Here is a 24,352-nt window from a genome sequence, read left to right on the forward strand (position 1 = left end):
ACAAAATGAATTCTGTCCATCTCATGGACTTATGAATACTACGAAGCTCATACAAGCAAAAAAAACTGGCAAAAAAATATACAAAGTAACATAAATATAATAAATTTGATAGCAATGTGTAAAAATGGGACAAATACAACAACTGATGTAGTTTTTTAGTTCATATCATCTATAGAGTTGAGTCGTCGAAATATATAGATGACTTTTGGACAAGAGAAGTCCTCAATAAGCGTTTTAAAGTGTATTTCTTATTGGCATTATATTCAGAATATTGGTATTTCCAACAACAATAAACTAAAAATTCACCTATTTATTAATAAAATATTTTAAATAATTTATAAACCATTGTGGTTTTCCTTCAATTGCTTGGAATTTTTAGATTAGAATTTGGTGAGTAAAAGAAATAATAAATATTGCATCTTCCATTAAAAAAATTTTAAGATTTTTAAAAATTCATTTAAGTGATTATGAATAAATATTTGAAACATTTATTTAAAAAACCAAAATGTTAGCTAAAATAATCAATTGGAATTTTTTGCGTGATCATTGTTCCATATTTTTTTTACATTTTTATTATGTCGCGAGCCGTGAGTGAAATTGAGCTCAGACTGAAACCATGACAGCTGTCATAAATGCCAATCTTTATCAAAACTATAATAATCAAATATTTTTCAAGGAAACATTAACTAATTATTTTTAAGTATCTTTTTAAGGCGTTTAAAATGCACTTTCCTCACTAATCATCACTTCTTTAACATTGATAAAATTGATGGAAAATCTTTCAACAATAGTGGCAGAATCTCTATATGGATGTTCAAACCTTTGCAGAGATAGTGAGGAATTAGTTCCATAGTCCTTCTGAATAAAAGTTTTTATGTAACTATAAATTAGATACATTATCTTTGATATTAAATTCATATTTCGATCGATAGACGGCCATCTTTTTATTCATCCTTTTATAATAAGCAGAATTCAGGACTACCCGAAGAAAATCAAATTTGTAATCGCCTTTAGTAAAATTATAAAGATAACACCTACGGAAAAATAAAAGCACAAATTTACCTGTGGATGAGTGAGGCGTTTGATTATATAAAACACAGCCTTTCGAATGTGCTTTATCCATTCTTTCTTGTCAGCCAAAGCCATGACAGCTGTCAGTGATATCGTTTTCTGGATATGTATCATTTTCTGGATACGTAAAGTGTAAAAATTCTTCTTTTTATGAGATCTGAGATCTTGAATTGATCTTTAATTTATTCCAAATACTTTTAAATGGTCTACCTTAGTAGGCTCTTCTATGCTTTTTTCCTATTTGCCATGCTGAAAACATTTGATATTGTATCCACTGACACTTTTTTCAAGATACGCAAGCTATCCGTGTGGCCGGAGGTTAACACTTGAACTCTTTAATAGTGTTTAATTGCTAAAAAAGATAACTAAATAAGACTTTGTTTTTTAGCGTTAATTTTTTATTTGCTTCACTATAAAATACACCAATTTCGTCAGCATTATAAACATTTTCAAAGTAACATACATTTATTTTTAAAAAAAATAAATTTTTAAGCTCCGATTTCTTCTTTGATCTTATCCGGAATAATTCCCAATTCAACATGAAAAATTCTTAATTTTAAATTATGCCTTTTTAGGACTTTTCAAGCTATCTTTATTGGATTTGAATTCAGAGAGACAGTTTAAAGCAGTAAATTCAGTTTCTTTCGATAAAATTATTTTACAATTGAAACAAACACCAATAGACTAATCTATCCAGGTAATTATTTCAAATTTATTTGATGAATATCAAAGTATCGAAAAACGATAACTTCTACAATAAATTGGATTAATTCCAAGAATCTTCTATTTGTTTAATTTAAGATTGTTAATTGCAAACCTCGAAATTGATTTTTTACAAACGCGACGAAAACATAGAGAAGAGTTATCAACAAAATAATGAACAATTTCAACTTTTTAAACACAAGATAATCTGCAGAATTTCGTCTTACAAAAAAGATATGCAATATGAATATTTGAAAACCATTTTTAAACATGGCAAGTGAGAAAATTTGGGCAAGAAAAAGAATTTTTTACGTAAAAATGCCATTTTTTACCAAAAAAGGAGAATTATAGAAACGGCGAGCAATCGATGATAAATTTAATTCAAATTTCATTATGAGACACGGTCACTACAGTCCTGAATTTAGTGGTAAAAAAAAGAAAGAAAATTAAATTTAAATCTCAAAAGCATGTTCATATAATCATCTATTACCTCCGGGATACTGAGGATTATTTGGAGTAGAATTAACCGTAAAATTATACTAAAAATTGTCCCAAATCACTTCCACCTGAGAAGGATTCATTGCCATTCTTTTTGATGGAGTCGATTCGTTAGTTGAAGAGTACCCTGCCTGGTTGGGCATTCCATGAGGCTGGCCAATCAGGTTGTGGATTGCGTATGGATTGCTTGCAAGGGATTGTTCTGATGTCATCACCACAGGCATCAAAATTGAGTTGGCAGGACCCCGGATTGGTGCAGTTGAAGCTATTTAAATATTTAAAATAAATATTTATAATATAATTTAATATATAATACAATTATTTGAAAATGTTGCCTGAGCTTGTAGTTGATAGTATTGGTTGAGGTAATGCCGACGCTCACGTGTGTGGCCTGTCACTGCCTTTGATGCCCCAAGTTTAGCCCGCCATGACTATAAGCGGGAAATAAATGAGAATTTATGCCTGATCGAGTTCAACAAGGATCTGTTCGTCAAGACCTTCGTTGATGAAGAGATCTTTGACATTTGTGAGGACATTGCTAATTACTGATTGGTAGAAGTGAAGCTATATAAAAGAAAGAAAAAAAGAGCAACATACAACTGGATTAGAGCCTGACATCGCAATTCACTGCTTATATAACAACGATCGAAATTAATAAAATCTATTTAATAGGTTAACCAGACTATAAACTAAATATATATTAATAAATTACACAATTGTTAATATAAATAAACAAATGAGAAAGAACCCAAATAAGATAAATTAATAAATTTTTTTTTGCGATAGAAAATATATGCCTACAGATTTACTATATAATCTATGAGCCGAAAGAAAATAAATAAAAAGAAATATAATTTTATTTAAAAATAATATATTAATTAAATATATTAATTAGAATAAATAATAAAATTTATTACTTACCTGCGTTGTGGTTAATTTCTTTTGTGATTAAATCTTTTCGAAAATGCATTTGGATGATCTGCCAGATTATATGTCCGACGATATATTCATTAAATGGTTAATTAAATCAAACATAATTTCTTAGCGACAACATAAAGCCAGGATTACTAACAAGATCAGGCCGTATAAAGCTAGAAATATATCAAAAAACAGAACTATCTAACCAAAACAACCAGAAAATCCATCAATCCAAACGTTCACTACAAGATCAAAGACTAAATGAAGGACTAAACAAACCCCTACCACCAGAAAACGTGGGATTCAAACTCCTTTGCAAAATGGGGTACCAACCTGGGAAGGGACTTGGCCTAACAAAGGGAATTGTGGAGCCACTGCCAGTAGAAATCCCCCAAGGCAAGTCTGGCGTGGGATTTGCCACAGAAAATAAATTAAAATTAAAAATAAACTCAAAAATAAGTTTATAAACAACCAAGAATTAAAAATGAATTTCAAATCATCAAAAACAGCGAAATTTTCAATCAATTTATTAAAACGTTTTTTAAGTGCGCAAAAAAGCTGTGAAAATCTTGATCTGTCGGCGGGGGTTGAGAGGCCTGTTTGGGACTATTTCTGGCCGGGTTGTCTGCCTCAGGATAATGAGGAGTTGGAGGTCGGCTGGGGGAGATTGTGGGGTATCTCCGGTCGACTTATTTGTATTGTTTTTTGTGTGGAATTAGCTTTAATGGTGGGTTATTAATTTTTATTTTTTTGTAGATTTTGATGATGATGGAGAATTGTCCAGGCGATGTTGATAACATACTGATTGGGATTGATTTATATTTTTAATATATTTTTTAATATATTTTTGTCATTATTTGTAGTTTTTATTAGTTTTTTACTTACATAGAGTGGCCAAAAATATGGTCCCACATCGAGGTAGTATATAATCAAAGAATTTATTGTTATTTTAATAATTAAATAATATTAATAAATTAATTATTTATATTATATTTAAAATAATGGAAATGTGCGTCAATAGTCTCGAATATTGTGAGAGCATCTTGTTCTCCGTTAACCCAAACCTCAACTTGTTTATAATAATTCTACAAAATATATTTAATCATACTTTTAAATCATTTTCATTATTTCTATAATTTAAAATTTTTTTATTTATTTCATTTTTTGAATTTTTGGGATTATAAATCAATCTTTTTGAAATTTTTACAGATTCAGGTTGATGTGTGGACAAATTATAATTCTTCCCAGTGACCGGATCTGTCCTCTTTGATGTCCCCCTCTCCATCACCGTCTCATCGGTAACTTCAAAGAAGAAAACCCTTTGATCCCCTCAATCAAACATCCTTACTTATACGGATTTATACTCGAATCATTAAGCAAACGCGCCTCATTTTCTGTTTCAGGAAAATTATAAATAATCCATCCTTTCATCAAACAGTCACGTTTATTCAAACGATCCACAAGACAACGAACCTTCAAAGAAGAGGGGACTTGACTGCTTTACACACAATTTACTTGGAGTCCCATCTTGGTAGTACTCACTCATGAGTTCTCCAAGGCGGTCTTCCTTTGATCTCTTGTAAAATCAATAAATTTACAGAAACTATTAAAATGATTTAAAAATAAAAATTACTTTTTACAAGTCCATATCGTTTAGATAGCATGTCCCCGATTGTTGATTTCCGACTGCATGTGGGTCCGATAAGGACAATTTTTGTACACGGGGAGCAGGGCTTAGTTGTTGCCAATTTATATAGCAAAATACTAAAAAGTTTAGAAGGTTGATTGCCTTCTTGGAGGACATCTTGGAAGGGTTGGTTGGAGTTTATCCTTTTAAGAGACCGACAGGATGATTCGAATTGAGTTTTATTACGGTGATATTCGACTAGGGAGTTCAGTAGTTCCTCATTTTTATATTTTAAAGGATGTTCAAGTCCTTCAATGTCCTCAAGTGGAGGGTCGTACAACAAGTTATATGTTTCTAAAAATTTTATATAAAAATAAATATAATTAAAATATAGTATTTAAAAAATTAATTAATTAAACTTCCTGTCGAATTGTCATATCTAGTATTCTCAGCACGTGTAATAAGAAATCCATCCTCTTGTGTAGTAAGGTGGACTATAAATTAAATTCAAGTCAATTTTTACCGACATGAGTAGGAAAGACTCCAATTGACTGAATGTTCTGAAGGACTGTCTTGCAGTCAAGGACCCCATCAATGACCCACCCACGAATTCTGCAATCAAATTGGTCAGTTCGGTCAGAAATCATTTTTGCTATCAATTCTAATGGCACAGACTAAAAATAATAAAATCTAACCAAACCTCATTATTAGTCACGTACTTGCTGATTATTTCTCTTGTTTTGTAATTAGCGTCATCTATGAGGGACTTGTCGGTGATTAAAACTAAATTTAGTTCCTCATGAAGTCTTTGGGCTACTGAGGACTTTCCAGATGCCGGGGGACCAAATAAAACGACGCGGAGAGCTTTGGGTTAAGACAGTGATTACTATCAGGTTTAATGTAGTCGATTTGATTGAGTAAAAAGTCAACTGGATTGTCTGGTTTGTTTATTATTAAGCTCTGCATCATTGCCTGGGTGTATTTAATGGTTATATAAACTTCAAAAAAGTCAAATAATTTGTTTTTTTCTGCATATTCTATAAATTCTTTTGGTATTTGTAATGGTCGAGAACATTGATCCATAGACATTAATTTTTTAGTCTCTTAGCAATATTATTCTATTAATATTAATTTTTTATCATTAGTAAAATATGATTAAAAAGTTGATTTTTGAATCTTTCTACAAACAAAACATCCTAATAAATCTAACTTTCTATCTCTAGGGTCACTGAAGTATTTAACAATACAAATAAGTCTTTGTTTGAATTCATAAAACATGCTTTCTAATTTATTGATAAGATAAACTTAACTATATATGCTGCTTAAACAAATTTATTGCATTCTACCAAATCTATTAAACGTGATTATTTTCATATTGAACTTGAAATAACATTTTTGAAAATTTACAGCAAATTTGATATACGGTGACATATGCCGATACAACCAGTAATATTTGCTAAAACTATTGTTAATTAAGATTGTTTTCTGATATTATAAATACTTTTTAATTATTTGTTGTGTTGGCTATTTATGATTAGGTTTTTGAATAAATATTAGTTTCCATAGTATCAATAAGCAAACATGATTTCACAAATTACAAAAGATTTGATGGAAAAAACAGGACTCAACTTTGATGAATTCGGTCAAATTCGAGTAATAGATTCTCAACTAACCACTAATTCCGAAGATCTAAAAAACTTGTGTTCTGAATTCACTGATGGTATGTTTCTGTATATCAATTCTGTAGCAGTAAAAGATTTTAAAGTGAGCGCAGTAGAATATATTGAATTATTTCAAAAACTTTCGAAAGCAATAGATAAAACTAAATCTAAGGTTTGGGACAAATATTAATGGACATTAAAGGTAAATGAAAAAAAGAATATTTTAAAATCTTTTGAAAAAAATAAAAAAATTCGAGCTCAAAAATACATTGAGAAAATTGAAGAGCAAAAAACAATTCTTGATCGGTGACTATCAATTTTTATATATTTCAGACTTAAACTTGAAATGAATTATCTCAACAAATTAGAAGATACACAAAATGATTTTTTAAATGAACTACTTAAACATTATTAATAAAAAATTTATTTTTTGTTCGTTAATAGAGAGATGAGAAAAAGGAGAAATAGATGGATCTTGCGAAGAATATCTTACCATTGTAAGAGCAATTTCTGACTGTAGTTAAAATAAAGATTTACTTAATAAAAATAATTTTTATTCAAAAATTAACTCACAAAATAGCTAGTTTGTATATTGATGCTCACCAATCCAGTCTTTCTAACATTTACTCAGAAGTGATGCTAGATGATATCTTGTGGAAGTCTACAAAGCCATAGAAGTAAAAGAAGCTATATAGAGTGCCCTATTTTGTTTACTCCAAAAGTTTGATAATTTAAAAATTTAATAGTTTATTAGTTTAATTATTTAATATGAAGCAATAATTGAACTTAGTCTGTGCATAGTTGTCTGAGACTCATCATTTTTAACAGACTGCTTGTACTTGTGTGCCAAAATTAGTTCAATTAAAGAACAGCCAATAGTATTTTTAAGCCAATAGTATTGCTGAACTTCAACGGATTCATTCGCAAGAAAAAAATTTTGGAGTGATTGGTCTTGGGGCGAATATTTTTGATTTATAGATTAGAATAATACAAAAAATGGGGGTTACAATTCCTTCGGTTTACTTACTCGATGACTAAAATTTAAAAGAAAATATTAATACAATCAAGATGGGAAGATTACTGAAAATTCGTATAATAAAGCAATGATATATATTAACTGCATCTTATTCCTAAATTAATGATGTATAACTTTATAATTTTGTACTTATTAAATCTAGAAACGCAAGATCCAAATGATCTTAAAAAACTAAAAACGTAATTAAAAAATAAGATGTTTATTTATAATTTGGTGCCAAATTAAAGATAAGAAAATTGCAAAGTATGCTTTCTTGGTGGAGACTTGTTGCTTGGACTCCTGGCTTTTGAAAGCAGCGGGGTAATTGGTCAAATAGCTCTAAAATTCCTCTCAGAGATTGCTTTAATTATCTCAAAAAGGGGTCACAACAGTCACGGAAAGGTCTGGCATTTTCAAACGGATATCGTTCGAGATATTACGTGGAAATTGCCTGTCTATCCGCCGGGCGTGAAATTCAAATTAAACTTTTCTCTTCTTCATTAATCTATATAATAAAACACTAAGTTGTGTGTCTGTCTGTCTGTCTGTCCGTGTACACTTATATATCTAAAAAAGGAAATGTGTAAGATAAAGAAGATGAATTCAAACTCTTCAAAGAGATCGGTCCCTTAGGAACATGAAATCAATAAAGAGCTTAAAAAAGATATTCATGAGATAATGAAGGTGATTTGACCTCATGATGAGGTCCCCCAAAACCTTCAAGCCAAAAAATTAAAAAAAATTATTTTCTGCGTTTTTGTTAAAATGAACAACAAGAAAGTCCTCGACTCACATGATGAGGTCCCCCAAAACCTTCAAGCCAAAAAATTAAAAAAAATTATTTTCAGGTGATTCGACCTCTTCACGAGATCGGTCCCTTAGGAACATTAAATCAATAAAGAGCTTAAATAGGATATTCATGAGATAATGAAGGTGATTCGACCTCTTCACGAGATCGGTCCCTTAGGAACATTAAATCAATAAAAAGCTTAAATAGGATATTCATGAGATAATGAAGGTGATTCGACCTCTTCACGAGATCGGTCCCTTAGGAACATTAAATCAATAAAGAGCTTAAATAGGATATTTCATGAGATAATGAAGGTGATTCGACCTCTTCACGAGATCGGTCCCTTAGGAACATTAAATCAATAAAGAGCTTAAATAGGATATTTCATGAGATAATGAAGGTGATTCGACCTCATGATGAGGTCCCCCAAAACCTTCAAGTCAAAAAATTAAAAAAATTTATTTTCTGCGTTTTTGTTAAAATGAACAACAAGAAAGTCCTCGACTCACATGATGAGGTCCCCCAAAACCTTCAAGCCAAAAAATTAAAAAAAATTATTTTCAGGTGATTCGACCTCTTCACGAGATCGGTCCCTTAGGAACATTAAATCAATAAAGAGCTTAAATAGGATATTCATGAGATAATGAAGGTGATTCGACCTCTTCACGAGATCGGTCCCTTAGGAACATGAAATCAATAAAGAGCTTAAAAAAGATATTCATGAGATAATGAAGGTGATTTGACCTCATGATGAGGTCCCCCAAAACCTTCAAGCCAAAAAATTAAAAAAAATTATTTTCAGGTGATTCGACCTTTCCACGAGATTGGTCCCTTAGGAACATTAAATCAATAAAAAGCTTAAATAGGATATTCATGAGATAATGAAGGTGATTCGACCTTTCCACGAGATCGGTCCCTTAGGAACATTAAATCAATAAAGAGCTTAAATAGGATATTCATGAGATAATGAAGGTGATTCGACCTCTTCACGAGATCGGTCCCTTAGAAAATTATAATTTTTAAAAAGTCAAAAAGATACTCATAATAATAATAATGTAAATGATTCGACCTTTTCGTTAGATCGGTTCCCTTAAGAAATCAAAATTTAAAAAGGAAATTCGTGATTGATTTTTAATGTTTTAAATTAGGAAGTTATTCACCGAACCTAATCTTTCCAAAATTAGAAAGTTTCACGTATAAATATCAATCTGAAATAAAATCCTACTTCCAGGCTAACTATTTTCATTGCTATCTGTGCGCGCATGCAAAATTAAGTAATGGTAATTAGTTAACAATTGTGCAAATTTGAATTTTCAACATTACTCATTATAGATATCCACAAAAATAAATACCTCTCCCCCTTAACAGAACTTCAAACGATCAAAATTTAACAATAACTAACGTTTTTGTCAATAAATTACTTTTTAACAATATTTCATTATTGAGGATGCTATCAGAGGATTAACTCTATTTCCCTTGAGATATAGAAGATATTAGTTGTTAATTATAGATTGTTTCATTTGTAAGATGTTTAAATCAAAAGTGTTTGTAGAATCTGCCAACAACATCGCAAGTCGAAACTACAGTCACCAATTCACTTTGAAATTGTTATTAATCTTAATAAATTAAATGGATATACGGTCGTATTTATGTGAATTCTCAATCATCTATATAATTATGAAATAAATAGATTATAAATTTGAAGTAGATAGTTTCAATTAAGGTTTTTCCAGGTTTAGAATTAAAAACTTCCAATTTTAGAAAATTTGATAAATATCTAAATTAAGATGTTTCCATTTTAGGAAATTTTATTTGTATTAATATAAAAAGATCCGTAAAAATAGTATAATATAGTTTGTTACATAGAAAATAAACATTTCAATAGCAATAGTATAATATAGATAAGAATGTCTGAATTGAGAACACAATAAATTCAGAAATACAAAAACAAAAGACAAGAAATCGGAAGAAAGAGAGTTTGGGGGGAGAGGAATAATCAAAAAAATTGGTATCTAATAGTGAGGATTTGGAAATTATAAATGAGCATAAAATAACTAATACTAGCTTACTAAATTTTGCAATATGCGCTAATAGTATGGAATTAGAAAGCTTGCACCAAAGCCATAAAAACAAATATCAAAAATTTCTGAGAACAGGAATGAAAATAGTGATTTAACAAAAATTGATAAAGTAAATCACAACTTGACAAAGTAATAAAAATTTTAATCTATTTTAATAGATATTTGAACAAAGAAAAGAAATAAACAAAAGACAAATGCAGAAAAAAGGAAAAACGAATCTATACAAACAAAAATTATTCGAAAAGAAAACAACAGACAAAGGAAGACGATTGCAAGAAGTCAAGAAACAGAAGAAGAAAAATTAACAGAAAAGAAAACGACAGACAAAGGAGGACGATTGCAAGAAGTCAAGAAACAGAAGAAAGAAAAATTAACAGAAAAGAAAACGACAGACAAAGGAGGACGATTGCAAGAAGTCAAGAAACAGAAGAAAGAAAAATTAACAGAAAAGAAAACGACAGACAAAGGAGGACGATTGCAAGAAGTCAAGAAACAGAAGAAAGAAAAATTAACAGAAAAGAAAACGACAGACAAAGGAGGACGATTGCAATCAAGAAACAGAAGAAAGAAAAATTAACAGAAAAGAAACAAACAGAATAAGAAACGTTACAATGAGAAGCCAAAAAAATCAAGAAGATCGTTATAAAGAATATCAAGAAATTATATCACGGAGGAATACGAAATTATATAATTCTAAATTATTGGGAAATCTAGGATTTAATTATAATGCAGTTAATGATTTTAAATATTTGGGGAATATCGGCACTATGTCCGATATATGTAAATTTTGTTCGGCCCTAAAATTTAAAGGGGAAACAGCAGGCATGTGTTGCAATCTTGGTAAGGTAAATTTGCCTTCCTTATCGATTCCACCAAAACCACTATTGACGCTATTAAGAAATGAATCGCCGATCTCTAAGCATTTTCTTGAAAATATTCGAAAGTATAATAATTGTTTTCAGATGACATCGTTTGGAACAACAGGTAATTTTATTTATACGGGTTATATGCCCACATATAAGGTTCTTGGTCAAGTTTATCATAGGATGGGGTCACTACTCCCAAATGCAGGTGAGCAACATAGCTTTTTACAAATATATTTTTTGGAAAATTTTGAGGATCAGTCAACAAGAAGATTAGAAACAGAACCAAAATTACGTCAATCTATAATTAACATGTTACAAAACATGTTACAAGAACATAATTCATATATTTTATCTTTTAGGACTGTTATGCGGACTACAAGAGAAAAGGACTATAAAGTAATTATTCATGCAGATAGGACACCTACGGGAGCACATGAAGGACGGTACAACATACCAAGTTCTAATCAGGTTGGGGTTTTGATAGTAGGGCAACAATATGATAAACGAGATATTATCGTTAATCATAAAGACAGTGGACTACGAAGAATTTCAGAAACACATCGTTCATATGATGCTCTACAGTACCCTCTGATATTTTCAAGAGGGGCAGATGGATATAATTTTAAGGTTATGCAGCAAAATCCACTGACAGGACAAAATACAAATAAAAAATTAGCTGTATGGCATTTTACTCCTATAGATTCATGCTAAGAAAAGAAGAATTTAATACTATTCATCGAACAGGACAATTGTTTAATCAATATTTTAGTTGACATGTATGCGAAGATTGAATCTGAGAGACTATTATACTTTCGTTTAAATCAACGAAAACTTAGAGCAGAAGAATATATACATCTCAGAGATGCGATTATTAATGATGGTAATGTTTCTGATGTAGGTCAAATGATCATATTACCCTCATCATCATTACAGGAGGACCAAGATATATGCATGAACGAACACAAGATGCAATGACATACGTAAGAAATTACGGTACTCCAGATTTATTCATTACGATTACGTGTAATCCTAAATGGCCAGAAATTATTGATAACTTATTCATAGGTCAAAAGTCCGAGAATAGACATGATATAATTGCAAGAGTTTTTAGACAGAAAATTATTAAACTGATGGACCTAATAACGAAGAGTCATATATATGGGAAGACACGATGCCATATGTATACAGTTGAATGGCAGAAAAGAGGACTTCCACATTCACACATTTTGATATGGTTAGTTAACAAAATTAGGCCCACTGAAATAGACGACTGCATATCCGCTGAAATTCCAAATCCAGAAGAGGATCTGGAATTATATGAGACCATCAGGAAAAATATGATACATGGTCCATGTGGAATTCTTAATAGGTCTTCACCATGTATGAAGAACGGTAAGTGTAGTAAAGGGTATCCAAAAGAATTTCTTTTCAATACTCAAACAGGAGAAAATGGGTATCCTCTTTACCGTAGGAGAAGGCCAAATGATGGGGGACATACAGTGACTATCAACGAAGGCAAGGAAAATGAAATAACAGTGGATAACAGGTGGGTAGTGCCTTATAGTCCACTGTTATGTAAAATTTTTAATGCTCATATAAATGTAGAATTCTGCAACTCAATTAAATCAATTAATATGTCTGCAAATACATCAACAAGGGGTCAGATCAGGCAGTTTTTACTATTGAAGGACGGGATGAGGTGACTCAATACATGCATGGGAGATATATTTGCAGCAGTGAGGCTGCGTGGAAAATATTTGGATTTCCCATACATGATAGATATCCTTTGGTAATGCATTTAGAGGTACATTTGGAAAATGGACAAAGAGTTTACTTCAATGAAGAAAATGTACAAGACCAAATACAAACCCAAGGAATTCTACACTAATGGCTTTTTTTGAACTTTGTACATTAGACACATTTGCAAAAACATTATTATATTGTGAAATTCCAAGATACTACAGGTGGGAAACTACCGGTAAGAAATTCAAACGAAGGATAAGAGGAGAACCAGTGAATGGACATCCAGGAATTGTAAGTAGTGATGCATTGGGCAGGGTGTACACAGTTCACCCTAATAATGCCGAATGTTATTGTGTTAGGTTACTTCTGCATAACATCCGAGGACCGACATTTTTTACCGATTTAAAGACAGTTGATGGAGTAATCTGCGCAACATTTAGAGAAGCCTGTTTAAATTGGGACTTTTAGAGGATGATAAAAGCTGGGACGACGCATTGACCGAAGCTGGGATTTTCAATATGCCATCAAAGATTAGATATTTATTTACATTGATGTTGGCATATTGTAATATATCAAATCCTCTACAACTGTGGGAGAAGCATAAGAAATAATGTGTGAAGATATATTAAAGAGGGATGCAAAATCAGGTTTTGACGAGGACATTTTTAATGAAGGATTACTAATTATTAATAGATCACTCGAATCAGTCATTGGGAAAAATATATGTGAGTACGGGTTTAGCGTTAACAGTCAAAATATTACAAATAATTTGGAATATGACAAATATAATTTAGAAGAACTACAAAAAATACTTAATGAAAGGGAACCGAATTTATTGGAAGGTCAATTAAGAATCTACAATGAAATTGATTCGGAAAATTGTCTCAAGCAATTGCTTCTTTGGTGGAAACTTGTTGCTTTTGAAAGCAGCGGGGTAATAAAATGGAACTTAAATACCTATTCTATACTAATTGATCGGGTTACATCTAAATTACCCAAAAATTGTCCTCCTTCCTATAAAAATTCTCTTAATCGAACAAACTGGGAGGAAATTGCTTTTGATAATGTCGACTCAAAATGTCGAAATCAGAGTTGACACGTCAATTATAACTGAAAAGAAAGTTCAATTTAATTAGATAATTTAAAATTTGAAATATTAGTAAATATATTATTCAATATAACAAGCCGGACATTTTTCTATACGACAAAAAATTAAACCAGATATGGCTAATAGAGATTGGAGTGACGTGTGTGAATAATTTTTGGTTATTACGTGGGAAGGAATAACATCCAGATTCTATAAACACTACCAAAATTCCCTACAAGTCCAGTCCCTTCAGACAATCGTAATCAAGAAAACATTGAAGAGCATGCTTGAGGAAAACAAGAATTCTGCGGGTCATTAATGCAAAGAAAACACATATGGCCACTATCGCAGAATTTTTATTTGAAAATACAATAAAAAGTTGAAAAAATTAAAAAACGATTCAGTCCAATCTGTTACTACCAATGAATTTGTGAAAATCCGAGTCGATACAAACCTCCTGACTAATAATGCTATCCCAAATAAGGAGGCAGACATATTTGTTTATGACAAATCGAGCAACACAATTACTTTTATCGAGGTGGGGATCACTTCACAAAATTGTCTCAAGCTGGTCAATGTGGAAAAGTTCCATTGTAAATAAATTGACAATATCGAATATGATAAAAATCAACGTGAATATTTACGAACACATCAAAAAAGTAAATAAAATAATATAAAAATCAAGGACAATAGAACATTTGAATAAATATGAAAAGCAAAATATAAATTAGTAATTTCAAAATTAAAAAATTTCGAAACTAATAATGATATTTATCAAATGAATATCGTTTAGGAAATATAATACAAATATACAAAAAATAACGACTATTTTGTTTTATTATTAACACATATAGCGTGGCTTGTGCATTTTCTTTTATATTAAAATAAAAGTCCTAATTTGTAAATTAAGAATTCCTAAAAGACTATTTAGGAAATACTTAGTACCTAGGAAATATGAAAATACTTAGGAAATGGGAATAGGAAATAGTGAATATAACTTATTGATTCAGATAATTAATAGTGAATAAGATTAATAATGTTGAATATTCGCAAAAAACTAGCTTTATTGCACCATTCGTAATAAAAATTGATTATGAGGTAGAAAATATCAACTCAATAACAGAAAGAGTAATTGAAAATTATATAGTTATAAGTACTATCAAGAATATTGAAAAAAATGCGCAATCTTTACTGATTATTAAAGAGTAAATAAAGTTAAAAAAAATAATAAGTAAAGCAACCAAATCCTAGAGAATGCTATTTTTGCATCATTGCTAAATGTGTTTTTTATTCTTGTTACTTTATAGGTGCAAGGTCAGGAACACAGATCTTTACAGATTTCGTGTTACTTATACAGATTTTTCGTGACATTGATGGAAATTTTTTTGTTCAAATTTTTCAATTGTTATCGGCCATTATGAGAAATTTGCTGTTGATACACATTGTAATACGGTCAGCATCTATAAAGAAAAGGAATTTTAGATCTTTTTATATTTAGATAACATGGAATTGTTGTTAGGTACGAGATGTTCTTCCCAAATGCGTATATTAATTGGTCAATTAAGCTACAATGCCATTTATGGAAGCAAATATTTCTCTTTATAAGATAAGGAAATATTATCTTAATTTTCTCTAAAATTAGGTATAGAAAGAGAGTGCTGATTTTGTGCTTAGAGTTGTTCAGGGATTTATAATCGGCATTTTTCTTGATTAGAATAGAACAGAGAGTTACATAGATGTTTTAAAATACCGAGAGAAAAGGCAATTAAAATAAAATCCTTATTGTGATTTGGTTTTAATTCAAATTCACTTTAATGTCTACACTATTCAAGCTATTCTGGATTTCAGATTGCCAAGAACTAGTATGAAGATACAATTTCTTAGACAAAACGACATGTTCTAACATGCTATTCATATTTAGTTAGCTAAGTTAGTTATTAAATATTCTAAGACAACTGGCATTCTTTACAGGGTTTTACTTATCACAGCACGATAAATGTACGCCAAGTTAATAATTTACTTTGAGTTTTTGGATGGTGCTTATGAAAGTTACTTACAATAACATTCCAAGTTAGCACCAAAAATAACAATTAACATTTAAATAGAGAAATTTTATTAGATATTAAATTGAAAATCCAAAAAATGTAAGGATCTGCCGACAACCGTTAACCAAATTGTGCATTCACGTATTTTCACTAGGAAATAAACAAATATTTAATTTAATTTTATTATATTATTAATTGATTATTTTTTGAGGCCTACCTAAATAAACTTTTGGTACGTTTATAAACGCTTTTGTTCTTATTGTTTGTGGTGTTTTTTTACTAATTTTATTTTTATTTTGAATTTGATTTTGAAGGAATAAAACATTATAAGCTTTCATTTAATGATTTTATTATTGAAATTTTCTGAATTTTATCATTTATTTTGTTTTTATTCCTTTTAAAATCCATTTTCCTTTTGAAATTATTCTTTTGCAATTTAATTTGAAATTTTTAAGATATTTTTCTATAATTTACTTTTAATCTTTTTAATGAAATTATTATAATTTGACTAATCTATCTTTTTTGTTTTTATCAGCATGGCAATTGCAAATTCTTTCTTCTGGCCTTTTTGTTCTTTCAGGCTTATGACTTGCACTGTCTGAAGTGTCAGCTAGGACAGCACGTTTTAATGTAGACCTGTCAGGACGTTTTCCGTTTCCACGGTCTAGCCCTACTGGCTCCAGTACTGAAGGGAATTCAACAAAAGTCAAAATCAAATGGATTATAAACCATAATGACTCTTATTTAAAATCATAAAAAAGAAAATCAACTTTCGAATTGATTGGACCAGGAGTCGGTAAATACTTTTGGGGAAGAGCGAATTTTAGACATTTTTGGAAATTCCGATAAATTGAAGATCTATCTTTTACCATTTGTCCAAATCAAAAATTATGAATTCATTATTATAGAGAGTTTAATAACAGACAAGGCTGAAGTTGTCTATAAAAAACATCTTCGATCTTTATTTTGCATTGCATTACCATTTTTATTGCAGTAAGTAAATTTCGTATGTGCACACTACAATGTGGTTGAAAGGATCCTAGTTTTATGTGAGCAATTAAGCTAAAAACATCATCTGCACGTATAAAGATAATATTTTTTGTCGAAAGTGATGAGACTGGCTGAGAAGAGTATGTGACGAATAGCATCCGGTAGATTTCTTGGAGCAGTTGAATTATCAGACAAATAATTGATTTGAACAACGTTTTCCGGGCTTATCTACGGTGTGGGAAATTAGGTCCTCGGCCATCCATTGGAGTCTGAGCAGTATTTCCGAGCCATGAAGGAGTGGATGTTTTTCTTCATTTAGGTGGCTAAAGATGTCTCAATCAGATTTCATGGAGGCACTGAGAGCCTAGGGAGTAAATCTCAGAAGACGGATCCAGTCCTGTTCGTCCTTAGACAAGTTCGCAGCGTCGATGCATGTTGATAGAGCATCGGCCGTAGTAGCTCGTCCTACCTTGGAGATCTTTACATATGTTGCGAGATTTGCGCCTATCCATATGAGCTTCAGCATGGAAATAGGGTCGGACGGCACCCGGTTGCAAATGTTACAAAAGTTCACACATAAAGCACCAATTCGCGTAGCCCTTCATAGTGTAATTATAATTCACATATTCTTGATAATATTGACATAACGTCCAAAACAACTTTTTTATTCACTAGTGATGAAATCCAACCTTTTACACTCTTGTTAACTTAAAATTTATACAGAAAACACCTTTCTATTTTTCCCTGTACCAAGGGCCTTGTGGTCCTGCAAATATGTGTCAAAAATTATACTTCCGTATATTTTCCATTTTGGATTTCTTAAATTCTTTTCCGTTCGATGATAGGTGGTCCAAAAAAATAAATAATCCGTTTTAAGCTAGAAGCCACTTCATCTGCAGATTTCGTTCTAATAACCTCAACCACGGCATATTTTGAAAAAGAATTTATCACATGTAATACCTAACTACTTATTAATATTATAAAACCCATGAATATGAGTCGTTTGTCTTCGAATAACGTCGTAAATTGACTAAGTCTGCAATATATCGACACGTGGTGTGATCTCTGCTTTGGTGTTCACTGATCATTAACGAGAATGTAAGAAATTTCATTCTTAAAGACAATTGACCTGGCTATTCTGTCAAGCCGCATTCGCTAGGACTTGCTATTGCTATCGAAAACACTCAAATCCTCTTCATTTAACTTTTATTCTTTGATAATTTCCAATTCTTCCTGAGATAGTGTTCTAAATTTAATTATTTTATCAGTTTTAATAGAAATTTATACATAAATAAACGACTTTTTCCTGAAAATTATTTTTTTTATTTTTTTAATTTGACTAATCTATTTTGTTTGTTTTTATCAACAAAACAAGAAACAAAGGTAATCAGGTACAAGCTGTATAAAGAATTGAGAAACTGTTTCTTTTAAGAACAGCTGCTGAGAAACCCTGTTAAGACCAAAGGTCTTCAGCTGGCACAGAAGCTGAGTACCTCGAGCAGACGTTTTACAATGCTATTGAGCTTCACTTGCCTGGGATCCTTCCAAGGCTTTTAAGTCTATTGACTTTTATTGATTTCTTATCTGTGGCTTTTTTTTGGCCTGGGAGTTTTAAAAATGAAATTAGATCTGAATTATAAAAAATAGAATTTTAGCCATCTGATGGGGAATTTCCAAGCAGGCGTTTCACGATGCGACTAATCTCCACGTTCATAAGGAATCTTCCAGGGATTTTCCGTCTATCTTTTTATATTTTTTAGAGAGCTTTTTGTACAATTACCCAACTGGTTTTGAAATTAGCCCAGGGACAAAGCAATAAGTGTCCACCAAAGAAGTAGATTTTGCGATTTTCGTTCCAGTCGGTAAATACTTTTGGCAAAAAGCCAATTTTTCACATTCTTGGAAATTCAGACAAATTGAGGAGCCATCCTCTTCTTAGTAGCATCAACATGAGAGATCCAAGTGGATTCAGAGCCGTCGACATAACTGATGATAACTACCAATAAGTGGAGGTTTGTTGGCATCTTTCTAACTCCATCAATAGGAGTAATCACGAAATTTTCCGTAAATTTCGTACACCCCGACAGAAAAATTTCCTGCTTCCTCGAGACTCGTACTGTTATTTTCTGCAGGGGCGCCCATATGATTAACCTTCCATAAAAAGCAAAATTTACAACTAAAATTTAATAATATTTAAGAATTCATTAAAAAATAAAATTGATTTGTCTCATTACCAAATATTTTATAACAATAAGCAGGGTGGCATTATAACGCGACCCCGCTAAAATTAATTAAACACAAATTTATTAAAAAACTCCATAATCGTTGACTGTCTATAACTATTTCATCCATTGAAAAACATATACGTTGACATCCATCTCATCATTAATATTCAATGTTGAATCAGTTGACTCAATTGATTTTGATCAACAATTTTTTCTCGAATTTTTAGCCGTAGTTTTCGGTAATGTGCCTTAAAACTATGTATCATTCCGGAATCCAATGGTTGTAAGTGACTTGTTGTTAGAGGCAAAAAGTGCACTTCAATATTCGATAACGTCGGAATAATGTGACATGGACAGTCGTCCATAATTAGAAGTATTTTTCCCCCACATCTCATTTGATTATCCAACCCATTTATCTAATCTTGAAATATCATTGATGTCATTTATGATTTAGTATTAAATCTGTAATCCGAATATAAATGATAATTGAAGCCTTTGAAACAAAGCGGATTATTAGATTTCCAATCACAAGTGGACAGAGTTCTTTGCTCCCATCTGAATTACAACAGAAAACAATTGTAATTCTTTCTTTATATTTTTTAACATTTTCAAAATATGGTTGGTTTATTAAAATTATCTTTAGTTTTATCCGGAGTTGTTAATGATTTTGACGGAATCATTTTATAGCAAAGACAAGTCTTATCTATATAAAAATATCATTTCCATTATATTTGGCACAAATTTAGTTTGATTTTTCAATCCTTTATAAACTGTCTCAGGATCCACTTAAAAATAATAATTTAAAAACTTTAATGGCGTTATATCGGATAAGGCACATAATTTGGCGTGGCAATAACTGAGTGGCGGGGTTTGGCATTATAAAGAGAAATTTAAAGAACCAAAAAACGGGGCAATAAGCGGGGTTGCATTATAAGATAGAGGGGTTTAAGTGTATTAGAATAACAAAAAAGACATTAGAAAGCATGCGTCCGGAATACAAAATCTCAGCTACTGCGGCAAATAAGTATTTTAATGGATGCCAATACTTATTGTCGTACGTGCCATCCAGATATTATCTTCTCTAGGATCTCAGGAAGGCCTTTGAGAAACAATTCTTAGGCGTCCGAGAGCTGCTTTCGCCATCTTAAGCCATGTGCTAGGTAGTAGGATTTGTTAGTAAATCACTAAAAACGCCTCGGTGGTGTAGCGGTTATCACGCTCGCCTAACACGCGAGAGGTTCTGGGTTCAACTCCCAGTCGAGGTAATTTGATTTTATTTTTTTCAAATTTATTTTTAATAGATACAAATTAGACTTATCTTTTGTCATTTAAAATATTTTTAAACCACCTTTTTACAATTTAAATAAATTTTAGCATTTAAAACCATTGAAGAAATTAAAATAGTAAATTCCCCGGAAATTAATTTTCTCTATTCACTACAGGACCAACCTTGTGATAGAAATTACAATTTATTTATTTTACTAGTTAGGAAGACAGGAAAAACTAGCCATTATTGACGACGGGAAATTTTAAAAAGAATCAGGCACCGGAGTGTCTCTACTGAGCAGCATATTTCCCTGATGGACACTTTAGATATCCGACGTCCACTACAAAAACAACCGCGCCTTCTCCAGGATTCATATGAGTTATCTAATTTTTCTTTGAGATCGAGACCGTAGGCCAACTTAATGGCGTAACGCCTCTTTTTCTCAAGTTTGTTGATTAGACAAACCCTCTCACCTGTATCATACCAGCCCTCAAACCCGTAGGTGAAAATCGGTTGTACACATGTCCTGTATATGTAGATGTGTATGTTCTGGACTCAGATGAAATTGATCAAGCTTCGTAGGATTTTAACGGCTCTCTTTCTTTGGGTATTAGAAAATGAAACGATGGCTTATATTTAGTTAGTCGTGCAGCAGAATGCTCTGGGGAGGAATAAAAGTCGACAAAAACCATCCATTTCTACGCAAAAACAAACTTTAAAGAGCTACAACTAGAGAATAATTTTGATCTTCCTTGAGGATTAATAACTGAATACAAGTGCATATTCTTTCTGTTTTAGATGGTCCTAAGAGAAGAAGACTAGCCAGAAAATCGACAGATAAATCTTAAAAATGTATTAGTTATTCAAAACAATAATCTAAAATAATTCTTGTGAGTTTTTCTTAATAAGACAAGTGATGTCATCCGTCTATATTATTAAAAGAGTAATATGATTGTTCATACACATATAGCAAAGTCCATGGCATTCGTGTGATGGGATGGACTGGTCACCAAATACCACATGCGGTACTTAAGACAGTTGGGTGTAGATAAGTCTCTACAGGCTTATATACAGTCAATGTTCTTAAGAGGACTCTGGAGAATGTCTCGTTTGGTGCTTCCCGATCCAGCCTTTCTTGACCAGAGAAAAGGAGGAAGAAGGGGAGGAGGTGCGTGGAGTGCCATCCTCTGCTCACTTTGAAGGCTCTGGATTTTGAAAAATTACTTAGTTAATTAGTTTCCTTTTATTAATAAAGTTCTCAAACACTTGTATTCTATTAATAAATATAAGAACCCTCTAAACATAGAAAATAGGCGAAATATCAAATTTAGAAGTACAGAATCTAGTAAACAAATTCATTAAATGATTAGTAGATTATTTAGAGATATTATATTAAACATCTTTGGGATATTAGCAAATATTCCAAGACTCTAGATATCATTGAATTAAAATCGATAACTGTTAGAATGCAAATCAGAACTGCTCCAATGATTAAATAAATTTTATATTTCGTTAATAAAGCGTCAAATCGTGCCACGCATCCCTAAAAATATATTCATTATTAAATTACAGTGCTATATGTAATCGCGTTTTTTGAATAACAACTTTGAGGTGGGACAATCAACGCAAATAATCGGCTGTGGAGTCTGCACCACAACATTTAAAGTGTTTTGAATAAAATCAAGATTTTTCGTATTAGAATTGAAATTTTTAATTTCTCGCAGCAGTTCTTTCCGTATCAAGTTTATTATCTACAGTTAAGACTATAGTCTTTAACTTGTGGTTTTTTCACACAATAAATAATTGTTGCGGCCAAGACAAGCGAAAATATGCACAATAGACAAATCGAGAACTAGTTGTTATATTTATTTTCAATTTTTTACAAAAATACTGCAGCATCGATTATTTTTAAAAGAATAACAAATTCCAGACAACATTCCTATAAATCCAAATATTCCTGCAAAGAGAATTATAATTCCAGGTGTTTGTAAATAACTATTATTTAGCATGTTTCTCTGAATAGTATCTTTTAATATCACTACTCCCGCATAGCTGCCCAGTCCTCCAATGACCTGTTTTTATAATTATTAGAAATCTACCCCCAATAGGACTATATTTATTATGATCAGAAATTTAGTACAAAACGCCATAACTTCTGTAATTTGAACGCTATTTTTATTTTTTAATCATTTAAATCATTGATGCGTATTTTGACCACATTTTAATAACCTGAAATATATATCCTGAATTAAGTCTTTTATTTATTTACTGAGTACAGTAAAACCTCTCAAACTCTCTGATTTCAATATCCGCAGCTTCTCAAACCCGATTGTTTTAATCAAAAATTTAAACTTTCTTATGGATAATTCTCAAATCTGTTTGTTTTTCGAATCCGCTTTTCAAGTACAGTCTAACCTTATTTGGAATAGTTTTCGGTATGGAACACTTTGTACGATCTCTGCCTAGAATTAATAATTTCTTTTAAATTTGAAACTCGTTTTGGAGAAAAATTTTTTATTATTTTTTATTTCTAGTCATTAAACAAATTAATTAATTAGGAATAAAAAAACTCGACGCTTAATCACTATGAGTCATATTACGAGAAAAAAAGTTGAAAGTGCTCGACAACTAAAAAGTCATTCACACAGAATACTTTTTTGTAAATATGAAATCAGCATTGGTATAATTGATGTAATAAAAAACGAAATATTAATTTTTTGACAGAACCTCGGTTTTTGGAACTCTTAGTGTTCCAATTTAAGGTCGTACTATATTATGGAAAAGTATTCTTATATAATTGTATGTTAAATTCTCATTACATTCTAAAATGTGTTTTTCTGTGATGTCTCGTTGTGTTAGACTTTTTATCAACCAAAAAATTTTATACTACGCTATAATTATGAAAACCAATTTGCTTAGGCACTTCAAATTTCTAGGATTTCCTCTTTACGATTTAAAAAGAAACTTTCCTCGAGAACTATAAACGATCTCAAATCAAATTCGGATCCTTTGAATATGACCGATATCAAAAATTAAACATAACGAAAATTACAAAACTCAAATTCAGTGAACTTGATGAGCGATTAAACATGTATTGACTTAATGAAATCTAGTAAAGCAATTCAATCAGATTCGATGTTAATTGTAAAAGCTCTTAAATTTTGAAAAAATAATCCAGAATTAAGAAATGGTTTCAAGTTAAGAAATTTTTAGGAGACAGTGGATCTGTAAATCATGATAAAAAAACTTATTGCTAATTATAATGACACAATCAGTTTAAAAATTGATCAATATGGATTGGAAAATGTTTATAATGTAGATTAACCCGTTTTTTTACAAGGCGATTACTTGTAATATCCGGTTCTGGAAAAAAAGGCCCATAACGATGGGAAGATTTAAAACTCAAAGGTGTTGTTAAAAATTTTAACATTATGTTATCTACACCATTCCAATAAGCATGAAAAATTTCAACATTTGAAATTATGTTATCCACACCCATTCTAATAAAGCATAAATGAACCGTTAAATTTTTAATAAATGGCTCAGTGATTGTGAACTTGTAAAGAAAAAAAAAAAAAAAATTTAGTTGCAATAGATCGATGCTCATCTCATCAAATTACTTTTACGTTAAACTCTATTAAAATTTTCTTATTGCCTTCAAGAACTTCCTCGGTCTTGCAACGAATGGATCAAGGAATTATAAAATCCTTTAAAGCCAATTTGAAAATAAATGATATGATCAAAAAGATCGAGGCGGGGAAAATTG

The 24,352-nt window shown here is 31.1% G+C and overlaps 2 protein-coding genes, 1 non-coding gene and 1 pseudogene across 3 annotated transcripts; 3 read left to right on the plus strand and 1 right to left on the minus strand.

The window, feature by feature from the left end:
* Positions 1-2,776: 2,776 nt before the first annotated feature.
* LOC115230502 lies at positions 2,777-4,118 on the plus strand. The gene is made up of 4 exons (XM_029800663.1): positions 2,777-2,823; positions 3,317-3,585; positions 3,699-3,841; positions 4,053-4,118. Exons 1-4 carry the CDS (start codon positions 2,777-2,779, stop codon positions 4,116-4,118), a joined length of 525 nt encoding a protein of 174 aa, XP_029656523.1.
* A 136-nt stretch (positions 4,119-4,254) lies between these two features.
* Positions 4,255-5,785, minus strand: LOC115230499 (annotated as a pseudogene).
* Positions 5,786-6,397: 612 nt separating this feature from the next.
* Positions 6,398-10,940, plus strand: LOC115230500 (nucleolar protein 58-like). The gene is made up of 2 exons (XM_029800662.1): positions 6,398-6,536; positions 10,609-10,940. Exons 1-2 carry the CDS (start codon positions 6,398-6,400, stop codon positions 10,938-10,940), a joined length of 471 nt encoding a protein of 156 aa, XP_029656522.1.
* A 9,571-nt stretch (positions 10,941-20,511) lies between these two features.
* On the plus strand, positions 20,512-20,584 carry Trnav-aac. The gene has a single exon. It is a non-coding gene; the product is annotated as a tRNA-Val (tRNA).
* Positions 20,585-24,352: the final 3,768 nt, after the last annotated feature.

This window comes from Octopus sinensis, unplaced genomic scaffold, assembly GCF_006345805.1.
Source record: "Octopus sinensis unplaced genomic scaffold, ASM634580v1 Contig15664, whole genome shotgun sequence".
NCBI classification, from domain to species: Eukaryota; Metazoa; Mollusca; class Cephalopoda; order Octopoda; family Octopodidae; genus Octopus; species Octopus sinensis.

Coding starts and splice junctions, on each gene's coding strand:
- LOC115230500 (XM_029800662.1), top strand. CDS start 6,398: ATGATTTCACAAATTACAAAAGATTTGATGGAAAAAACAGGACTCAAC. Junction 6,537..10,608: donor GTGTTCTGAATTCACTGATG/GTATGTTTCTGT, acceptor TTATTCGAAAAG/AAAACAACAGACAAAGGAAG.
- LOC115230502 (XM_029800663.1), top strand. CDS start 2,777: ATGAAGAGATCTTTGACATTTGTGAGGACATTGCTAATTACTGATTG. Junction 3,586..3,698: donor GCCAGTAGAAATCCCCCAAG/GCAAGTCTGGCG, acceptor CATCAAAAACAG/CGAAATTTTCAATCAATTTA. Junction 3,842..4,052: donor AGGATAATGAGGAGTTGGAG/GTCGGCTGGGGG, acceptor CATTATTTGTAG/TTTTTATTAGTTTTTTACTT.